A 23,434-nucleotide genomic window follows, 5' to 3' on the forward strand; every position below is an offset into this window, starting at 1 on the left:
AACACTGCATAATTCAACAGCACCACAAACTGCAGCCTCCAAAGTGATCATACAGCTAAATCAATACGTCTCTAAAAAGAATCTCAATATAAACTGAACATTATAACCTTCATGGAGGAGGATTTATTGTAGGATTGTTGTATTAGATTACATTAGTTTTAGTTAGGTGTTCCTAATAAACTGCCAACTATGTGATGAAAAATTAAGCATCACATACAGCACATCACATCGGCAAAAACGATTTATTGTGAATCTCTTTATTTTATATGGAAAATACTACAACAAATACTACAATTCAAAATAAGAATTGGACACTATTGATTCAATACAATACAAACTGTAGAAACCTGTAAAGCCTTAAATATTTTTCCTTTAATATCTTTGTTTTGTTTCATGGTATCCTTATGTATATAGATTGGTTTTCTCCTTTTGTCCTTATGAAATTATTTTTTTTTTAACTATTTTTGTTTCATCATCCTTATTTCCTTCTAATGTATTTATTTTATTTGCATGTATTGTTCATATTTTACTTTGTATCTTATTTCAGAAGTTATGATTGTTTCCTCCATTTTCAATGTTTAATTTTGTAATAAGATGAAATGGAAAATGATTTGAATAATAAAACATTTGGGGGGGGGGAAACATCACATCACATCACATCAGAAGAAGAAGAAGCCTAGTATTCGTAGTAGCAGTGTTTATGAAACAATGAGAGTGTCGTTCATCTTCGCAACATACGATCTTTGGCTGTGGCGTCACTGCAGGATGGGGCGGGCAGAGTGCACTGGCGCCGGGAGATTCGAGCCCTGACCGCGGTCTCGAGTTAAATAACACCGCCGTGTGAACTGGAAGTAACCCCTAAAACCCCCACAGCACGACCGGTTTGATCTGTCACTTTGCCGCGGAGCCATGTTGTTACCTGCTGCGGTGTTTCAGAGCGGGATCAGCGACTGTTAAACCTTCCATACAGGTCGGTGTTTGCTCCTGACCGCGCTGCTGCTACTGTGCACCCCGAGCAGAGCGCAGCCACGTCGGTTCGCTAACGAGCTAGCCGAGCTGACTCATTTCTAAAGCTTATTTGTAGTAACAACACGACAGTTTGTAAGAGCAGCGGATATGAATGTGCTCACCTCAATGATATCTCAATATAAGCTAATAATCGTCTGTCACAACCTCTCAAATGCTAATGCTAATTTTAGCTCAACCGCCCATGGTTACTAGGAGATAAAAGCAGAGGATAAAAATATAATTATTTCCTTATGTCTTTCTGTAACAATGCGTATATGTTGATGAGCTATATCAAAAAATTAATAGGACTAAAGTTTGAACTGAGTAAAAAGAGCTACTGTTAGCTTTTATTGCCCGGAGGCCTCGGTGACCTCGGGCTGTAGTTCGGTGTTTAGCCGGAGAACGCACCACCTGGCCCCGGGGGACACACCGGGAGATATTTAGCATCACAGATAAGAGGTAGATCAATATATTTTAAAGGTTACATGTTGGACGCTTCAGTCAGATCGTGGCAACATTAGCTAACTGGTTAGCATAACTTGCCGGTTGTGTAACTGTTAACTTTGTGCAGCCAGGTGGGTGTCTCCACTGTGAGAACACCTGTGAAGGTATACTACTCAACAGCGCTGTGAGCAGGCGACAAGCTGGTTATCTGTTGAGGATTTGGGAATTATCTTTGTATATGTAAGTGCATCCTCACTGTCTAGTGAACAGAGTTAACCCGGGCTAAATTAGTCCCAGCTCTGCTTTGCAGTGGAGGATCCTGGAGCTTCAGGTGATCATAGATCATAATACCTTAAAGTGCTACCTGAATTATTTGATAGTGACCTCATTGAACCCAAAAGCAGACTTTTGGTCTGCCCCCTGTCTGGTTGTGGTGCAGATTGTGCAGATCAGGATCAACCAAGCAGTGGTTAAAAACTGTAATAATAATCTTTACTTACATACCACATTTCACAGGCCACAGGTCACCATGTCAAGAAACGTTTAATAATACTGCAAATAAAGGTGTTGAATAAATATTGCAGCATACAAACAGTAATGCCAAATCAAATACCTCCATGAAAACACACAAAAAAATATTTATTTATTATTATTTATTTGTTCATATATAAAAATAAAGTTTTTAAAGGCAGTTACAGAACTAGCTGAAATGTGTTTATCATCCAAAGCCCTGCCTCCAAATGTGTGGTCACCTCAGATAACAAGTTTTGAGGAAGGAAGCAGGCAAAGCCGCTTCTGAGGATCTCAAGTTATGAATGGGAACATATTGTGGTAGAGGGGCCACTAATGAAGGATGGTGCAAGGCTAAAGCCATTCACGCCTTTACAGAACAAGATGGGAATTTAACCAACAGCCTTGCTGATGTGATGTGCTGTCAGAGCAGAGACTAACAATCTAACCTCTGTTGTTTCCCACTGTACAGATGGAGGCCATGGAGGTAGACTCCCCTATGGAGATCCGAGGAGGAGGCAGCGGGCAGCCCGAGTCTGCTGCTGCAGGTCGGGCCGGGGACGCCGGCGCACCACTCGTCATCTCAGATTCCGCCAGCAGCACCGAGGTGGACGAGGACGATGATGACGGCGACAATGAAGGAGGACAGGCGGCGGCTCGGACCCCTCCCAGGCTCCCCGCAACCTGGGCATTTAGTCAGAGGGCGGTGGGCAGGACTGCAGCTACGCCATCAGCAGCTCAAGGGGCGCCCATACGGAGGAGACTCAGGTACCCGGAATTAATCCACAAAGAAGGCTTGTTTTGCAGGAAGTTCTCCACAGTACTGGCATCCTGTCCTGCCTCAGACTTGAAGAGTGACTGCAGGATAACAGAGAGCTGGGTAACGGCTGGTGGTCACAGTCCACAGGGGGGGTCAGGGGATGTTTTGGTATCTCAAAAGGTGTGAAGACTGGTCAAGTGTGGGAAGGTACAGTTGGAGATCACTGTGGGGGCGGGGCAGTGGCACTTAATGCATCTTTAGCATTTGCATACAAATGGTCATGTGCTCTATTTTCCCGTGTGGTGCAGTTAACAGACTGGTGCAAAGTGGGGAGAGTAGAGTCCAGATCAACATGGTTAAAATCCAGAGTGACGGTCACAAAGGGGGCGGGAAGTTGAGACTGTAGCTTAGCAACAGTGGTGTGTATCGTATTGCAGTCACATGTCGCTGCCTCATCAGCTGATGGTGGAATTAAATACTGATCAATATGGTGGAGGAGAAGTCCCGTTGTGGAGGCATAGCAGTGGTTTTAAGTGCAATGTCCAGGCAGCAGAGGCTCCTCCACAGTTACATGTCTGGGATTGCACCATCCTTCATTCACAGAAACTTCCATCCCTCTCCACCTTTCTTCTTCCCGCTTGGTGTCTTATTTCCCAAAGACTTCACGTTCCCCAAGACGATCGATCTCCTCCTCACTCTGACCTGCTGTTTTCAGAGAAACAGCTGTAACAAGCCTCTGTCCTCTACCTGCTCAGCAGCAAACAGCAGACGCACTCAGTCAGAGAGCAGCTGCTGAACACGCTGCAGCATTTAGCAGCTAAAGAGCCAGATGTTTCCCTCAGGAGCTGGTGGAGACCAAACACAGAGCTAAGAGAGAGGGAACACTAGACTGATCCAAGCAGCTGTTTGCTGACTTGAAATGTGATGACATGTGATATGATGAAGTCAGTGCTAAATATATGTAATATATGGTTATAATATTATAATATGATAATAATATTTGTCGTGTGTGTGTGTGTGTGTGTGCGGTGCTTCAGGCAGGGCCTCAGGGTGCACTACCCCAGCCAGACTGCTGCGCCTTCCAGAGGCTTCCCAGACTTCCTGCTCCGAGCGCCGGCTGCGAGCGTGGTGGAGCCGGAGTCCGGCAGCACCACGGAGGTCAGCGAGTCCGACGAGGAAGACGAGGCAGAGGACGAAGGGAACGAAGGAGGCACATCTGCCGCTGTGCTGCCCATCGACCCCGCCCCGCCCGCCAGTCCTCACCTCAATGCCTCCACCCATCACACACAACCACAGGATGCCGGTTCAGCCAGTGAGTAAACTCGATCTTTACAATGCTGCTGGCATCGTCTAATACAGGTTTTATAATGAAGCTGCAGCTGAGCTCGTGTGTATTTCATGTTGTACTGTGGTGTTTTCTCTCTTCAGACTCTGGTGCAGCTGCAGACAACGAGAGGACAGAAGCTCAACATCAGAGCGTCCAGGTAACATTCAAACCTTCAAACTTCACTCCACGCTCCAGCTCCATTCATTGCTTTAAATGGAAAATAGTCTCTTTTTAATTGTGTGGAGAACTAATAATGAGGTAAAGGTAAAACTCTGGAACATGTTGCAGGGCAGTTGAACTTGTTTCTACTCTTGCTTCACTGTTGAGTTGTAGGTGTCCTCATGTTGAACCTGTAGTTTCAGTAGTTGCATGTGCTCTGAGTCGTTGAGCATCAGTGTGGATTTAACCGCCGTCATCTCCGTCCGCAGTTGGTCCCGGCAGCCTCGGCCTCCACCCAGCCGTCTCAGAGTGAGGAGGGCGAAGGCGACACCTGCACCATCTGCTTCGAGTCGTGGACGACAGCCGGCGAACACAGACTGTCCGCCCTGCGCTGCGGACACCTCTTCGGCTTCACCTGCATCCAGCGCTGGCTGAAAGCTCAGGGCCCGGCCGCTAAATGTCCACAGGTCAGTGAGGTCACTGTATGTAGCAGGCAGCGGTATCAGCCCTGTACCAGCCTGATGGTTTTCATTATTTCTCTTTTAGTGTAACAAGAAAGCGAAGCGCTCAGACATCGTGCTGCTGTACGCGCCAAAGCTGAGAGCGCTGGACAACTCTGAGCAGGAGAGCTTAAAGAGGTGAGTGATGCTTCCTCTGCCAACTCATCAGATCTGGAGAGGTCCGACTGCTGTGATGGAATAAGATGACAAGGAATTATCGCTGTTGAAAGAAAAGTCAGAGGAGACGCTACAGATCAGTTTGACCAGTCAGCACGGCGGCGAGCAGCTCACTCTTTCTCCCCCGTGTCTGTGTGCATGTGATGACGCTGCTGGTGCCTGCACTTGAGTGTGTCCTCTCAGGAGCCAATCGCCTTTCTCAGCAGGTTTACCCGCGTTTAAATACCCTGCTTATACCTGCTGTGTGTGTGTGTGTGTGTGTGTGTGTGTGTGTGTGTGTGTGTGTGTGTGTGTGTGTGTGTGTGTGTGTGTGTAGGTCTCTGGAGCAGGAGCAGTCTCTGAGGAGGAAGGCTGAACTGGAATCAGCTCAGTACAAACTCAAGCTGCAGGTCGTCGCCAACAAATGTGGACAAGTGGAACAAGAGCTGCAGGTATCGACGGTTTCCTTTAACTGTGATGAGGTTTAACAGGGATTCGAGTTTGGATTATTTTCAGTTTCTAGTTGTTATTCAAATCATTAGTTCAAATTTTGATTTGAACAATATTCTCTTTTCTCTTACATATTTAGATGTTTTATAAGACTTCCTTTAAATCACCTCTTAAAACTCATTTTTACGAGCTTTCTTTCATGTGATGTCGTCTATCGTTGCTTCTGATTCGTTTGTCAAAGCACATTGTAATCACTTCGTGCATTTAAAATACAATAACTGAGGGTTAAAAAAAAAAAGATTACAATTACACATAATGAATATATTAAAAATATTTATTCATTCTGAACAAATTATTGCCTTTTTAAAAGAACTAGCAGAAAACTTTCTGCCGTTGAGTTTACCATCATTTCTTCTTGTCATGTTCCATCTCGGGGGATTTATTTTGAAATGCATTAATTAATCAACTGATTGGAACGAACTGCTGAACACCTGACACGTTCTGGACTCCGTAGCTTTAAGGACGTCCTGAGCTTAAAATCCTCCTCTTCTCTCCCTGGTTGTGCAGGAGCTGAGGGCTCTGATGGCTCAGGCTCGTAGAGGCTCGGCTCCCTCCTCCTCCTCCTCGTCCTCCTCCTCTTTCTCGGGGTCCGCCTCCCTCCTCGGTTTGTCTCAGAGGGCCGACGGCTCCAGGACGGCTCAGTACAGCTTCGCCAAGGCGGTGTTGGTGTCTCAGGCCGGAGGCTGCAGGGTGTTATCGTACTGCGAGCCTCTCAGCTGTCTGCTGGCCTCACAGCCTTCCCCTCAGCCCACACTGGTCCCCGGTGAGTCTTCTTTCACTCCGCTTCATTAGCATAAGTTTTCCTTTAGCACCACCTTCAGGCCAAAACGTGTATTTAGAGCCACTTCTGAAAGCTGGAGCCTGAAGAGAAAAGTCCCTTCTCCAGAGGCAGCAGCTTCTGAGGGTTCAGGAGAACGATTTGAGCGAGTCGATTGTTTCAATTCAACATGCGCTGAAAAACATCCAGGTAGCTCAGAGAGACATTTCCTACGGTGGCCCTGAGAGCTCAACTCGCTGCAGCTTAAATAAAACCACATGTAAACAGACAAAACACACATTCAGGAAACATCTTCATCAGTTCACAGATACTCACAACACAACAGAAGTGTTTCCAGGGGGACAACAAAAAGTGACGGACCAGGCTGGGAGCCTGTGCATTGTTGTGCCAGACGTTGTTTTTAGCTTCATTTTCTCAAACTAACGAGCAGCAACAAATATTTTATTTCAACTCGGATCAAATTTCACCTTCCAAAAGCATTTCTTTTTAATCATAAATCTAAACCCTGCAGACGCAGAGCCAGACGTCTGCACAGATCACACCTCAAACTGATGGAGATGTTTTCTGAATTTGTGTTTTGTGAAGCTGCAGTGAGTTGAGCTCTCAGGGCCACCGTACATTTCACCTTTTCCCACATTTTTAGTCTCACGGCTTCTTTCCAGCATCCAGTCAGATTTCAAAAGGCAAATGAAATAAAATACAACGGCTGGACTCATCCTGTAGAGAGACTTCCCTCCTCTGTTCTGACTCAGGTGTCTGTCTGTGTTCAGGTTGTGGGGTGAAGAAGGTGAGTGTGGTGAACATGAAGGCGAGTCATTACGTCCCCATCCACAGCAAACAGATCCGAGGTCTGTCCTTCAACAGACAGAACGACAGTCTGCTGCTGTCCGCCGCTCTGGACAACACCATCAAACTGACCAGGTACGCACGCCGCAGCCGCCGGTGACACACCTGTCTGTCATCAGGTGATGGGAATGAGTGAGGAGGACTGACTGTGTGTGTGTGTGTGTGTGTGTGTGTGTTACAGTCTGCTGACCAACACAGTGGTTCAGACCTATAATGCAGGTAAACCCGTGTGGAGCTGCTGCTGGTGTTTGGACAACAGCAACTACGTCTACGCCGGCCTGAGCAACGGCTCGGTGCTCGTCTACGACACCAGAGACACCAGCACGCACGTCCAGGAGCTGCAGCCGCTTCGCTCCAGGTACACCATGCACGCACACGCGCACACACACACACACACACCTGTACTCTACAACATCAGGCCAGTGTTTTCAGGTGTATTGACTTTTTTGGAAACTCCCTGATGTCTCCAGGTGTCCGGTGGCGTCTCTGTGTTACGTCCCGAGGGCGGCGTCCAGCTCGTTCCCCTGCGGCGGGCTGATCGCAGGGTCTCTGGAGGGCGGGTGTTTCTGGGAGCAGGTCAGCGAGGACAACTACAGGCCGCACGTCCTGCCGCTGGAGACGGCCGGCTGCACCGACATCCAGGTGGAGACGGAGAGCCGCCACTGTCTGGTCACGTACAGGCCGGGTAAGATCCAGACCCTCCGAGCTGCTCAGACCCACACACCCGAGTACAAGGTCAGCTGGTCTGAAGCGTCCTCTTCTCTTCCCCGCAGGTCGCTCCAACCCGTCTCTGCGCTGCGTCCTGATGTCTCTGACCCGGGCGCCACAGCAGGACTCCGCCCAGCTGCCCAGCTGCTCCTGCGCTCCGGTGCAGACGTTCAACGCCGGCTCGTCCTGCAAACTGCTCACCAAGAACGCCGTCTTCAGGAGTCCAGACGGAGCGGGGACGCTGGTCTGTGCCGGGGACGAGGCGTCCAACTCCACCATGGTCAGTGTGTGTGTGTGTGTGTGTGTGTGTGTGTGTGTGTGTGTGTGTGTGTGTCTGTCTCTGTGTGTCTGTGTCTGTGTGTTTGTGTCTGTGTGTTTGTCTGTGTGTGTCTGAATTAGATCAAATTAATTAGATTAATTCAAACAACCTAATGTTGCTTCAGAACTGTCTTAAAATTAAATTATTTAATTTTATTATGTCATTTTTTAAGAACTTTCCTTTATATCTTATTTTATGGTTTATTTATTGTGTTTTGAAGAGAATAAAGTTGCCTTTTATTTTATTTTTTATTTATATTTATTTTTATTTTATTTTTTTAGTTTATATTGTGTGTTTCTTGTCATTTTAAATTGCCTAATCATTATTTAAATTATTTTATTTAATGTTTTATTTTGCTCTTAAAAAGATGCCAAACTATTTTATTTTCACTTTTATTTGTTTTTTTATTTCTATTTATTTTATATATCTATATATCTATATTATATTTTTTATTATTCAAAGAACCAGAAGTTTTTTTTGTTTTGTTTTTTTTTCATTTTTGGATGAACAACGTCGTCTGTTGCTGTTTGTTTATCGTCATTTTAAAGAGCATAAAGTTCCTAAAAATGAAATTTAAATTAGATTATTTTAGTTTATTTATTTATGCCATTTTAAATTCCCCAAAGCTGCCGAAATCTTTTTTATATTTACTTAATTTTTGTTTGTTTATTTGTTTGTTTTACTGTTTTTCATTTTAAGAACATTCTAAACATCCTCTTCCTCCACCTCTGTCTCCTCTTCCTCATCATCATCTTCTACTCCTCTTTCTCTCCCTCCTTGTCCTGTCTTTGTCTGTCTTCCTCCTCTTCCTCAGGTGTGGGACGCCGGCAGCGGCTCTCTGCTCCAGAAGCTCCCGGCCGACCTGCCGGTGTTGGACATCAGTCCGTTCTCGGTGAACGGCGAGCACTTCCTGGCGTCGCTGACGGAGAAGATGCTGAAGCTCTACAGGTGGGAGTGAGCCTCTGGTTTGATCCAGAGAAGAAGAAAACAGACACGGTCGGAGCACAAGGAGAGGATCCGACTGCGCTGGAAATCAAATGCTGCTAAACTTTTATCTGTACGTTTACACACAAAAAAACAAACCAGAGGGATCAACCTGTGGAAACATTTCAAATCCTTCATTATAGCTTTTAGTTTCTTCTTCTTCTTCTTTTTTTTTTTTTTTTTTAAACCAAACATCCACATTACCGCAACTGGTGACCTTTGACCTGCACAGAAAGCAAAACGAAGCCTCTGTCAGGTGTAGGATGAGATGGTTTACACGAGTCTGAGGTCAAATTATTACCAGGTTCTGATTCGCTCAGTCGGCTGACGTCCTGCTGAAGTGACGAAGGTGGAGACGGTGATTTCCTGTCGGGCGAGAGCAGGTGTTTTCAGTCTAGATTAAAGTGAAAACTTCCTGGAGGAAAACTGTCAGTCCTGCAGTGAAAGGACCGAGATGCCCGTGTGCGTGTTTGCACATCGTGGCTCTTTAACTTCACATCATGTCGACTTCACTTTGTTGCTGGTCGTTTTCAGGCTGTACAGTTTTTTTTTCCTCACGTCCACAGCTGCTGGTCCCTTCACGTCGGTACAGTTTGGAAATGAATCAACAGACTCGTGGAACTTGTTTGACTAATCCATCAAGTCGAGGCTGCAACCGGCTGCTCCTTTCATTATAAGTTACTCAGCTGATTTACGTCTCTAACTCATGATCATAAACGACAAAACATGAGCAGATTGTCACATTTCAGGAGCTGGAAGCAGCAAATATTTGACAAAATGTTTTGTCTTTAATCAAGTCCACACAGATCTTTCTAACTGCTGCATCAGAAACAGTGTCTCCATTACATAGTTCGTCCACCAGAGAGCTCTGACGTTCAGCGTTACACTCTCAAATGTTCCACTCGCCACATAACGTCAACTGGATGATCAGGTTTAAGAGATCTGTATCAGAAAATCCAGTTATTGGTTGTTGGTCTGTTTTCACAGCTGTAATGAAACTGCGACGTTTCACTGAGATGGAAAACACAAATCAAGCAAGTGTCAAGAGTCTGGTATTAAATGTTTATATCATACAGAAAGAAAAAACATCAGGATTTCTACAGAGCAGCAGTTCAGTCCTGATGTGAGAACAAGTTCGTTAAAGGGTTAAAATCAGGCAAAACCATTCAGGTAAACCTTCAGGTAAAGTGACGGAGCAAAGAGACCATCACCACTGATCATTTTCCTCTTCATACTATCAGCTTTTGAATTGATTTCTCTCTCTCCAGGCAGCCAGTGGTGTGAGTTCATTTGCATGAAAACTAAACTTGCAGATGAAAAAGCAGGAAGTTAATGAGAAACATTAAGATTCTCTGAGGTTTGAAAATAAAAACTGATGCTATGATTTGGGGAAAAAAAAATTCTGTCTGACTGAAAACACCAGAAGCTCGCACCAATCGCTCGTGTTCAAAACAGTCATGTGACGTTCAGGTTTTCCTGTTGTGATCTGAACCGATCCGTCGCCTCCAGATCCTCGAGAACTGGTTTTAAAAATCAGTTAAGGCGACTTTGCGAGGTCGGATTTCAACATGATCCCAGCTGAGTCACAGTCGAGCAGGACTTCACCCCCCCCACCCTTCTGAGCTTGTTGGATTTTGTTTAGATTTAAAAGGTCACGTCTCTCAAACAGAAGGAGGCTCCACACTCGTTTCATTTCTATCATCTTGTCTGATTTCAGTCTTGTTTTATTTCCACTCCCTCTGAAGCGGAACATTAAGTGCCAAAGGACTCTGCTGTTGTTGAACTTTTTACTTTTCCTGTTGTAACTTGTGTATATATGTATATTTGCTACCAACTGTTTGAGTACGACGTCAAAGTTAATAAAAATTATTAGTTATTTTTAATCAAAGTTGTCAGAGTGGACTGATACTTGAACCCCCTTCGCATTTTTACTGTTTTTGTGAGAGATCTTGTGAATTTAGCATCAAAGCTGCAGCTCACAATTATTTTCATTACTGATTAATGGAGAAAAATTGTCTGCAGATTAATCATTATTAATCATTATAAAATGTCAGATAGTTTCTAAATTGATTATCATTAAATACTGTAAAAGTCTTTCATACAACTTTCAATGCAATAAATTTTAAATTAATTATTTCATCATTTAAAGATACTGTATATAAGAAATAGCATCATTAACTGACATTTCTTAACATTTTAAGTTTTTTGCATATACTTGGAGATGTATTACATTTTAATGTAGCTATAATAGTTGTTAAAAATAGTTCATTTATAAATAGATTATTTTGAAATTAATTTAAAGGCAATAAGGAAATTTTGTAAAGTTTTATTTTATCTTTTTTATATTTACATATATATACATAGTTTTTTCTTACATTTTAAAGTAACTATAAGAATTGTTTAAAAAAAGTTGAATTCTAAATTGAGTATCATTAAACACTGTAAAAGTATATCATACATTTGTACAATAAAACATTCAAAATAAAAAAACAAAGGTCATCTAGAAGAATAAATAACACTTCCATTTTATTGGTGTGTGTACAAAAATAAATATTTTATGGTTAATCTCTATGGTGCTACGACTTCTTTACTCATGGATTTGTATAAACTGACCTGTTTTTAGATGAGTTCTGTTTTCAAGTAAATGTTAATGAGTGTATGAGCAGATATTTGATTACACTCAGTACAGATCAGTCGTCATGGGATGGTTCAATCTAGAAACATATTTCTATCAAATGCACAAACCAACTGGATGCTGCTTTCAAGGTAAGCTCGTCAATTCCTACCTTTTTTTTCCCAGTAGTGGCAGATATTTATGGTCAGAAGCACATCTATAAAATAAAACTGACTGTTCAAATGTATGAGTTTAAGGAAACGTTTTGCAGCACAATTTAAAATAGAAAAAGTTTATTTATTATGTATTTTTGCTGCAAACCAGTGGGATGTCACATGTTAACATTGAAGTATTTTACCACAACAAAATAACCATTTCCTTGTTCTACCATTTCCCCACCGCTGGTATAAATATAGTATGAGCTTTTCTTTAGTGATTAATCAACATAAAATAAATCAATAATTTTTATTTTCTTATGTACATGTCAAACATTCATTGACTCTAGCTTCTCACATGTGAGGATTTTCTGCTTTTCTCTGTTTTATATCATTTTAAACTGAACTATCAGGATTTTTGTACTGTTGGTTAGACAAAACAGTTTTGATCAGTGACGTGAGTCGTTTCAGTCATTTTTCAAGCAAAAAGGCAAAATATTCTCTGGTTTTTTGTTGAGCTCTGAGCTTTTTTTTTTTACATTTTATACAGTAAAACATTAATTCAGAACCTAATCTGCAGAATACTTGATAATAAAAATAATCATCATTTGCATCTGACACTGCTATCAATAATTTATGAATATCCAGAGTCTGATATACTTTATTCCTCTGAGCCATGGAGTTCCATTGTTTCCAAAAACTAGTTAATGTATTTTTTTATGTATTTGTTTGCTTTTAGAATAATAAGAAATGCCGGGAGAACACGTTTCCATGGTGGTTGTGTGATTGGATGACTCAGAGCATGAACCCATACGCACTCGTGAATTATTCATGAGCTGTTCACTGCCATCTAGAAAGAAAGGGGGGGGGGGGGGGGGGGGGTCCTTCTGCAACTTTACTCCTAGTTCCCATATTTCCGACAGCTCCTGAATGCAGCAGCAGGCTGACTGGCTCTGTGAAGATGGCGGACTGTATACGTGTTCCTCTGCCCCTGCTTTTGATGTGCATCTTGTCGTCTGTGCATCCACTTCGAGGAGATAACAATGCCGTCGCCAGACTTGCTGGTAATGCCGATAACCTGCCGAACCCAGCCGGAGGTCCGGGGCCGGCAGCGGTGAACCCGGGAGCCGCTGAGAGGAACCTGGGCGCTGGGGCCTCGCTTCCTCGGAGGCGCTCTGCCGGCTGGAAGTTGGCAGAGGAGGCGGTGTGCAGGGAGGACCTGACCCGGCTTTGCCCCAAACATTCCTGGAACAATAACTTGGCGGTGTTGGAGTGTCTCCAGGACAAGAAAGAGGTAAGTTGGAGGGACGGGCTCTTGTTGTTGCAGAGAAAGAAGCAGGGTGTGACTGCTGAACGAATCCGCTAACGTTAGCTGCCAGCGTTAGCCAGTCGCTAGCCCTGGTATTGAGAGAACGTCACGCCAAATGTCGGTCAAAAAGTTGGCAATTTATGACTTATGATATCATAGTCAATATGGCATTAGTTGGAGAACAACACTGAACACATACTCAAGAGTTGCCAGGGTCCACTCTTCAGTTCGGCATAATCTAATGCTACAAATGGCGCTTTCCTTCTTTACGACTTGTAAGTTTTTGAATCGCGTCGCCTCATATTTCTTGTCTTTAACGTCTCGCTTAAGTGCAGCGATTTGAAGCAGCGTAGCATTGATCAACAGAAAAACAACTGGCTCACACTGAAATAAAGCCTTCCCTACAAAACACTTGTAAGCCGAATTCACCAGAATACATAGCTGTTGTAGATTAACTCTAAATTTTGCTCGGGTTGTTGTCAGTTTTTTCACTGTGCGTTATAACGCAAGAAAGTGGTAAATGAACAGGGCAGTTCGCAGACGCTCATAAAGCGACGCGCATCTGGACAAGCTAGCGGCTAAATGTAAAACTGGCCACACAAATCGCCAACCTGCAGGCGTGACAGACCAGTGCAACGATTCAACAGAAGACGTTTTAGACATACAAGTAACCGGTTAACTCTGTTAACCAGGCTAGTTAACCTGAAGGCAGCTAACTATTAGCCGTTACTCGGCTAGCAATCTTAGCCTGACCGAGATGTTAGCCCAGATAACCGTTACCGAGCCCTTTGCTGGTTGATGCTTGGCTTTGTGTGTAATCCCAGTAATTACACCGTTTCATTTAAGATGATAACATAACGTTACACAGGAATAAACTGCAATGACTTGTCACTGATTATAGCTAGTTAACAGAACTAGTTACTGATGGCTGGTGGGTTGTGGCTGGTGTAGAAGTTGTTGTGTAGCTAACGTTAACATGAGGCAGACAGCAGTTTAAACCCATTTTGTCTGCAGAGTCTCCTTTTTTTTCCCATGGGAATAATGTCAGTGGCCCGAGGCAGCACCAGGTCTGGTAGTGCAGTGAGTGTAGTAGTACCTGTGGTTGTGGGTTAGTGAATGTTGCCCTGACATGTTTAGGCAACATATTGCCAGAAAAAGATAAAGATACAACTCCTCCCTTTTGTTGGCACCAGTGCCAGTAATGTGTCTGGATTTTTTCCAATACCAAACCTTGTGTAAATCAATATGCTGACTGCCTAAGCCTTACTTGAATTACAAAGATGTAAACAACTTAAATTAATGAAGATGCAGTTAATGAAACAGTGATTAAATTCAGGTGTTATTTGGTTGCAGAAGCAGCAGTCAGTGTAAGGCTGCAACTAACAATTACTTTCACTTACCAACTAATAATTTAGTCAATTTATTGTCACAAAAAATGAGAAATGTCCACAGTTTCAGAGAGCGTGATGTGATGTCTTCAAATGTCTCATTTTGTCTGACCAGCTGTCTAAAAGCTGAGGATAATCAAGATATTTCAACGAAATAAAACAAAGAAAAGCAGCAAATCAAGTCGTAACCAGCAGGATGTGGCAATTTTGTTTTTGTAAATTAGCTACTATGAAACATAGGGTCTCAACTAACAATTATTTTCATCATCGATTAATCTGCTGATTATTTTTCAGGATCATTGATTAGTTATTTGCTCTGTAAAACATTGAAAAATGAACATAATAAACCAAAAAACCCAAATACATTCAGGTTACTACATGTCAGACTGGATAAAGTGGCAAATTGTCACAATGGAAATTCGAAAAATGTTTGACATTTTTGCACACAATGCTTTTGATCAACTAATTGATTAATGCCAGTTTACTTTAGCAGTAGTTTAGCACCTGCGCCACTCATTTCTTAACTAAATTTAACCCGGCTGAAATTGAAGAGCTGTGGCAGTTTGGTGTAGGAAGGAGGTGTTCACACACGCACGCACAATAATCAGGGAGGCAACTGTGAACTTTCTTCCTGATGTGCAACGAGTAGCTTCCCAGCAGCTGCTTGATTTGTGTGTGATTTGATCCAACTCGGTCCAAAGGTAATAGTGTAAGAAACGGACGGGGATTCCTCATCACTCACTTTCACATACTCAGCCTCACAAAGAGAGACTTGCTGGTGTTGTGAGCTTGTGATTTTCGGGTCTTCTGGTTGCTTTCTGTGACCTTTTAGGCCCGTTCAAGTGCGTCCTGAGAGATCAACCCGGGACTGTGGCAGCTGACCGCTCACTCGCTTCTTTAAGCTCATTAGCTGCTTGTCAGCAGCAGAACTACAGCAGACTGAGAGCTCTCTATACGCTACAACAGGAGCTTACAGCAGCTAAGACAAGCCTCGGTTTGTGCCCATTATCTGCTTACTCAAAATCACAAGACAGCGTCCTCTCTGGTGGTGAAAGTCGTCCTGAAACACTGAGTGTGTGTGTCAGTGTCCTTGTATAGAAAATGCAGGACAACAGCTGCTAAAGAAAAGATTTATTTTAAAGAAGAAGCAGTTTATGAAATGAGTCTGTAAAAACTCAATTCACAAACAGCTTGATGATTAAAAAATGACTCCTGATAGTTTAAAGCTCCTTATTTTTTTTGTGTTTTAAGTGTTGATCCATAAGAAGATATATTTGTGGTTTTAAAGAACCAAAAACCATCTCAGTGTAGTTTTACATCTCCTCTCTCAGGCTTCTCTCTGGAGCTCTAGTAACAACAGGTCGGTGAGCCAATCAGAAGAGAGGAGGCTCTGAGCCTCTCTTCTGATTGGCTGACTGTTTTCTGAGTGATCCAATAAAAATATAGCAGATTTCAGGTAAAAACACTCAGAGAAACCAAATCCTGCAAGGTTTGGATGGTGGGTCCAGGTGGGCGGGGCTTGGTGACTGCTTTGTTGTGACATCACAAAGTTCCAGAAGTCCTGACGGCTGGTTTTAAGGCTCAGTTTCTGAATACAGGCTGTGTGCATTTCTCTGTGGACTGAGGCTTTGATACTTTCACAGTATTAATATAGAAGCTAGACCTGATCTATAATCACACTACACATGGACATGAACCAGCAACAAATTCTGCTAATAGATTAATTGTTTTATTGTTAGGGTTAGTTAATTTTCTAGTGAGGATTTGCTGCTTTTCTCAGTTTTTATATTGTTGTAAATGGAATATTGTGGAGTTTTGGATGAAACTAGTATCTGACGTGGAGCAGAAATGACCTGATTACTTGCTTAGTCAATCGACAGAAAACTGGCAGCTGTTTTGATAAGGGGTTAATTGTTTTCAGTTATTTTTTAAGCAGCCAGAACATTTGCTCGTTCTAACTTTTCACATGTGAGGGTTTGCTGCTTGTCTTTGTAATATACATCGAGCTGCAATAGGTAAAATTTTCAATGGTTTGAATGTGACACTTCGCTGCTGTTCTTCCTCTTTATATTAAAGGGAACTCAGTATTTTTGGCTTTTGTGCCCCAAAAAACGTGTAACAACATGAATATGTGCTTGAGGAGATTGTTGAATGATTGAATTTTACTTATTTTTTATAAACCAAATGATTAACCATTAATTGTGAATACAATTGACCAAGTAAGGGTAATGAAAATAACTTAAAATAGTGAAATGAATGTCTTTGGGTTTTGGACTGTTGGTCAGACAAAACCAGGAACTTGATTCTACTGTGAGAATTATAAAGGAGGTGTTGGTAATTATATAATATTGAAAATAATTGTTACTTTCAGCCCTAATCTGGGGATTGTGGTCGCCACCTTCACCATCCTCTGATATTTTATAGACTAAACCATGGTAATACAATCAATAGATTGATTAATAATGAAAATAATACTTAGTTGTAGCTCTAGACAAAATACTGGATGTCACATTTTAATGCAAACAGCCACAAACAGCTGTTTCCTGGCTGATATTTGAAGCGTATGGATAAAACGGCGCTCACTGGTTGGTCTACGCTGTTATTAGTTGACAATAGTAGTTAGTGGATGAAACTCCAGTTGAAGCTCAGTGGAGGCAGATCTTGGGTGTGACGCCCACCAGCGGCTCTGCTGTGGAGCTCGACCGCCTCCAGCGTGGAGGCCCCCGAGCCGCCCAGCTGGCACTCTGCTGCTGCTGCTGCTGCTGCTGCTTCTGTTCTCTGGTTCGAGGGTGAGATTAGTAGCTGCTTTTAGACTCGTAGCATTTTTGTGTGTCTCCGGCCTGCCCGCCCGCCCGCCTGCCCGCCGTCAGTCCTGCTGGTGGCTGTGGTTTTGTGTACGTGGTGCAGAGCCTCAGGGTCCGGAGGGAGGAGGCTCTGGAGATTGAAGACTTGGCTCCGGCCGGTTTGGATAAGTGAAGCCTCCATGTGTCTGCTTGTGCCTCGCCCTCCCTGTTGTACACAGTTTAAATAATTGCCAATTAGCACATTAAGGCTGCAGGACATTGTCTTTCAAAAATAGACATGTTGCTGTATATTCAGCTGCTTTGTTGTACCTGTTGAGCAACACAGGGAGCGGCAGTGGTACTTCTTGGCCAAATCCACTCTCTCTCTCTCTCTCTCTCTCTGAGCTTTGGTCCTCACTGTTTCTCTGGCACCCAGGAGTCGTGTTTTACTGCCAAAGATACAAATCTAAAAACTTAATTTACTGAACTTCAATACAGTTGAAAATGACAGTTTTTCTCTATCTTTGGGGACTTTCTACTTTGACTACAAATAAATATAAAGATCGTTCTGTTTACGCCACTGTCTTTATCTGATGCATTGTTGTTCTATAATGATGGTAGTCAGACATACACTATACAGTCAGCTGGCAGTTTATTAGGAACACCTAGCTAAAACTAAAGCAGTCTAATACAACAGTCCTGCAGTCTTCTGTTTGCATTGATGTGAATGTACGGAGGAAAAGTAATAAAGCATTTCCTTAATTTCGTATTTGAATAGGCATTAAAAAGGAATTGGGAAAAGAATTTTTAAAAGAAAGATTAATCCATCAATAAATACGATTTTAAAAATGCATTTACAAAAACAGTGTAAAATTCTCATTAAATAAACCATTTATAAATACATTAATTAATTCATGAATAAATAATAGATTGTGAAAAACTATTTGAAAAGGCATTTGGGAATACATTCCTGGATTCAGTCTTCAATTTCCAGCTGCTTCTCCTTTTCCTGTTAGCTAATCGATGAGCTTAGTCATTTAGCCTTTCCATTTAGGCGGTCCGTGTCACTGGTGTGACATTGGTTAGCTCTCCAACCAATCAGAGAGCTTGTTACATCCCGTGACCAATTGGGATTGTTTAGTCCTGTTTTTACCAGCACTGAAGGCCCAGAGTGTCACAGAGTCAATGACAACAAAGAAACATAATTTGTGGTTTGGTACTGAAAAAAGTCTTAGTTTACCCAGAATTCATTGTACCACAGTCTGGCTTAAGAAAGTCAAGAACTAAACTGTTTTGTGCAGCAGATGAATTTAGACTCGGTCTAACTGAAGTCTGATTGTTTGTGGTATCTAAGCCGCAGCCACAGTCTGTCTTTGTGAAACTAGCCCAACCCCGGTTCAACCCCGGTGCAACTCGGAGGCCGTGGCTTTGCACACGGGGACGTCGTCAGCTTGAAACAGGAAAGGACCTTGAACACTATTGTCTAAAACGTCACTGCTGTCGCCTTCAGAGTCTTCTTCGTTGCAACAGCAGCGTTCACTCACAGGAAAAACAGCTGCAGACCAAAAGTACATAAACTCATGTTGTCAGCGGCGTCCACATAAACAACACACATCATCAATGACCCGGTTTCACTAATGATAAACAGTGTGGAGGCCACCAAGTGCATTTTACTTCTGTTAATTTCACTGAAATAGAGTGAGAGCAGGATCTGAGTTCTTCTTCCACCAGCAATTAAAGGAAAACCACCTGATTTTTAAGAGCGTGTCCGAGCAGGTTTTCACTCTCAGAATCGCTGTGTCCTGATGGAGGGAACGGAAAAAACTATTTTCAGATTCACTGTGTTTATAGTGAAGCAACCATAGAGACATTTCAGCATCTCTTGGTGCTGAATCACCACGAGTGTAGTGCTGCTTTTATAGGCTTGTCTTGCATTATCCTGAACAAAGACGGAAGCTTTTAGTTCGTTTTGATACATTTATTTTGGTCCTGCGCCAAAAAGAAGAGGAAAAATAGTCCCTGGTTGCCGGGCAACATCCTTTTGTGCCCTCCGAGCATCCAGTGTTTGCGTGACAGTTCATTCGGGGTTATTGTTGACATTCATCCGAACCTGTTCAAGTGCTCGTCCAACTGCAGCTCCGCTATGGCGCTGAATGTTTTAACACCGCCGTCATTGGCGGAGGGCTCAGCTGTTTCTCAAGAGAGTCACAAATATGAGTTTCTTCAGTCCAGTGTGACGAATGTCGACCACACACTAGGAGAGGAGACTTTTTAAAGACTGGAGTCTGACACCCTCTCACATCTAAAGAGTCAGAGTTTTTAGTTTTCACTACGGCTGCACGATGTGATTATTTTGGCAGTATTACCATTTTTTATTGTTGTATAAGTTGGAATGAATGTTTTTGCATTTTATTTTCACTGAAAACAATTTAGAAATGATGATGATGATGTGATTTTTGCTGGTCTTGTACCAAACAAACATCATGCCTTATGTCTGGAGAATATGATTGCAGCTCCTGTCATCCTGTACCAGGGGATAAGACCAGGGATCTTACAGGGTCACTATCTGCAAGAATAGATTCATATGAGATTATTTCCCATCATGCACCTGGTGGAAATTTACAGGAAGAAAAACGTGACTCATTATTATTAATAATAATATTAAAGTTAGTAACTCAACACTCTACTAGGCTGTGTGGACTTTATTTATGATTTCCTGTTTTTATTTTGAAATGATTTCCCTTGTGTCCAGTTACCCTCGCCCCCCCCCCTCTTTATTATCGGCCTCACACCAAACGACTCACATTCTTGCGCGTCCTCGCTCACTGTCAGCTCGGTTTGCTACTTCCTGTTTGGTGCTGGAGAAAGCTCCATTGAACGTGACTATCTGCCTGAGCCAAGATTCAAAACTTTCGATAAAATTAAACATGTTTGATTTTTATTGAAACTGACTTAAGAAGCTGGGACGCCCACCGTTCACCAAACGATCGAGATGACGGGAGTGCGCCGCAACTTCAGCAAAACTCACATGATGTTATTTTTTCCTACGGTGGAAATTTGTCTGTGACAGTGAAGCCACAATCACGTGAAAGGTCGTGATCTTTTGTTGTTTTGTTGTTTTGTGCGCTGATGCCGAACAGAGGTTGATTTGTTTGAGGTCTAACAAGCCACTCCCCATGAATCCACAGAGCGTGGTCAGCTTATCACGTTATCACAGGTACATGTGGGTAACCTGAGAAAAACACACCCGTAATCTTATTAAGAGGCTTGTGTGTGTGTGTGTGTGTGTGTGTGTGTGTGTGTGTGTGTGTGTGTGTGTGTGTGTGTGTGTGTGTGTGTGTGTGTGTGTGTGTGTGTGAGCAGCTAATTTGGTGTTTCCTGTTTTGAAGCTTTCTTCTGCTCCTTCTGTTTGATTTCACAGTTTGATGAAACGTTGGCGTCACAAGCTCCTCTCGGTCTTTCCTGTGTGTCGTCGGTGGCGGGGAAAGCGTGCACATCTGTCGCACACCTGACCTGAACGCTGCCCTATCCGGCTGTTTGGTAGGAAGGAGAGAAGAAAAAAAAAAAAGCACACAAAGCAGTTTTCTGGGTGGACGGCGTGTGTAGAGAGTCAGCTGACGCACCCGAATCAAAGAAAGAGGTGAAACGGTTTGTGTTTGCTGATGGTGCTGCCTCCAGTCGCCCGTGATCAATCAATAAGTGGCTGATTGAAAATGTGGCGTGTCTCGCTCGCTGTAACCCTCAGTGTTGATCGGAGTGCTTTGGCAGCAGGAGACGATCTGCTGACTGTCCGTGTCTCTGCTCTCTGCTGCTGCTGGAGCTGCTCATCTGTGAGGCATGATGGGAATGATGAGAACTTGTTGCATTGGATTGTGCGACCCTGAGCTTATCGTTATTCAAGAAACAATGTCGTAAAACTCACGCAGCATAGCTCCTGAAAAGGAGAAGGGAGTCATGGCGAGGGAGGATGACAGCAGTGCTGGTTATTATCTCTGTAAAACGGCATGTGTCTGGCTCGCTACGCACCGAGCAGCGCGCCCGTTACCCAAGGGTAAATATCTCGGCCTGATATCGAGAAGGTCATCCATGTTTCCGTTTTCTTCTTGTCCCGTCGCCTGTTTCAGCCTCTCCTCACTGGTTACCGGACAGTTTTAGAAATGCTTCCCTATAGGGTCGGGTGTTCGACGAATCGGTTCAATTCCGATTCACAAGGTCCTGATTCGATTCCAAATTGATTCACTTCCATCTTATCTTGGATATGAATGAGATTCTCAGATGCTAAGGCTGTGCATTGTTCCTCTAACCTGGTGCTTTATTAAAAAGCACTTTCTCTATAAGAACAATAGGTAGGAAATGACGGATAAGTAACACAAACCTGGTGCACCGGCTACCGTACACAGCTATTTCTTCTTCTTCTTCTTCTCGGCTTCTTCTTGCACATCGCACACGTGAATTTGCTTTTGACGAGCTCTTCACTGTCTTCATATTTTTAAATCCAAAATGCATCCGTACGTCTGACTTCAATGGAGCCGCGTTTTTGTCTCTGACGTCACGTGACCAGAGAAAAGACTGTAACAGACAGGAGTAACAAACTCAGGATTTTATTAATCGATATCGGATTATTCAAACGAAGGTCGGTTTCTTTAACCCCCCCAGTCCCGGCTCGAGCCTAAAGATGAGGCCCCTCAGCTCTGGAGCTCCCAGCCCGAGGATCTGAGGCTCCACATCTTTTTAAATCACTTCTTAAAACGTATCAGCTCCTCCAAATAATTTCATGTCAAATAACATTTACTTCTGGAGGTTTCCTACAGCTTTGGACTCGGTGACTTGATTATTTCTGTCAACACGCACTGATGAAGATGAAGGCTGTTTTAAATCTTAACACCTCGCTCTCTGCTCCGGGACTCAGAGGTGTTGGAAATGGCTGTCTTCCCTCTGGACTCTCTCTCTCCTCTCTCTGTTTCCTCATGTGTCACTTTCTCTCTCACTCGCTTCCTATCACATCTCGGCCTCACGCTGCTTTTCCCAAGACGAACTGAGGAGAGCTGATTAAGTTTAATATAGCTGCAGCTATTAAATGAGAGAGAGAGATTTTGAGAGATTTTTTTTTCTTTTTTCCACGTTGACTCTGTGGAGCTGGAACTCCTGCAAACAAAAGGAGGCTGAGTATTTCAGTCTGACTGCAGTATGTGAATGGGTGTGTCAGCTGTGTTGGTCTTATTTCCTCCCGTTGTGTTAGATTACAGCCGTAACAGCTGGTCAGTGAGACGGACTTTGACTTGATTGACCCCGGATAACGTTGCATTTTGTATTTTGCGTTGAGCTGTGTGGTCAGAAACAGGCTCATGTCATCGTCGTTACATCATTCTGGTTTTTAAAATAAAGGTAGCATTGAATAGATGAGAAGTTGTGGCTTCTCTGAAACCTTCAGATCCCCTGGCTGAGCTGGATAAACGCCCACATGAGTCACATTTGTGGTCTGCAAACAGTGTGATGTGATGTTTGGCCGTTCAGTCCAGAGGTGGACTGAGCATGTGCAGAGGTGGGGTTTTCCCTGGGGGGGGGGGGTCGCTCCAGAAACACAAAAGAATAAAAGAAAATTGTCTCCTCTTTATTTTTCCTTCCTTCCACACTCGTTGCTGACACTGACTCACCGACTGTGATGTTGACTTTACAGACGTGAGCCTGCACAAACATCGAGGCAGTAAATATGGAAACAAACAAACAAAAACTCCCAGTGGCACAAACCTAAATATAGAATCAGCTTCGTTTTACATGTTAGAAAAGCTAGTGACGATTGGCAGACGCTACAATTTGCAGATGTCCCCTAAACGCCTCACATGTTGGCAATGGGTAGATGCTACATTTTATAGCTATTCCCTGAATGCCTCACATGCAGACTTTAGGTATTTAGGTACCACTATTTACGAATGTCCCCTAAACGCCTCTCGTGCAGAATATCAGTAGACACTCCCAATTAAAAATGTCCCCTAAACGCCACACATACATTAATATTGATTTATTTTTCAGTCATTTATTTACTGTATTAGTCAAAAACTGCTGTACAAATGTGTTTTATCTGTAAAAGTTTCCTCCAATAAAATGATAGAACATGTGCATCTACATCGATAGTGTGACCAATGACTTTAGCCACATCGCCCATTATACTAACGGCC

The 23,434-nt window shown here is 43.2% G+C and overlaps 2 protein-coding genes across 3 annotated transcripts in view; both read left to right on the forward strand.

Moving 5' to 3' along the window:
- The first annotated feature begins 785 nt into the window (after positions 1–785).
- On the forward strand, positions 786–9,105 carry rfwd3 (ring finger and WD repeat domain 3). Its single transcript, XM_022764585.1, has 13 exons — positions 786–970; positions 2,435–2,730; positions 3,760–4,034; positions 4,151–4,206; positions 4,478–4,675; positions 4,755–4,846; positions 5,202–5,316; positions 5,882–6,137; positions 6,923–7,073; positions 7,180–7,356; positions 7,469–7,683; positions 7,772–7,986; positions 8,840–9,105. The coding sequence occupies exons 2-13, from the start codon at positions 2,435–2,437 to the stop codon at positions 8,981–8,983; spliced, it is 2,190 nt and encodes a 729-aa protein (XP_022620306.1). The 5' UTR covers positions 786–970; the 3' UTR covers positions 8,984–9,105.
- A 3,604-nt stretch (positions 9,106–12,709) lies between these two features.
- Positions 12,710–23,434, forward strand: part of glg1 (golgi glycoprotein 1) — a 33,191-nt gene continuing 22,466 nt past the window's right edge. For both annotated transcript variants that reach the window (XM_022764556.1, XM_022764557.1), the window contains exon 1: positions 12,710–13,072. In XM_022764556.1, coding sequence (XP_022620277.1) covers positions 12,740–13,072 — 333 coding nt within the window. In that variant the 5' untranslated portion in view covers positions 12,710–12,739. The remainder of the gene's footprint in view (positions 13,073–23,434) is intronic.

Source organism: Seriola dumerili, unplaced genomic scaffold (assembly GCF_002260705.1).
Source record: "Seriola dumerili isolate Sdu_G_001 unplaced genomic scaffold, Sdu_1.0 BDQW01000550.1, whole genome shotgun sequence".
In the NCBI taxonomy this organism is placed as follows: Eukaryota; Metazoa; Chordata; class Actinopteri; order Carangiformes; family Carangidae; genus Seriola; species Seriola dumerili.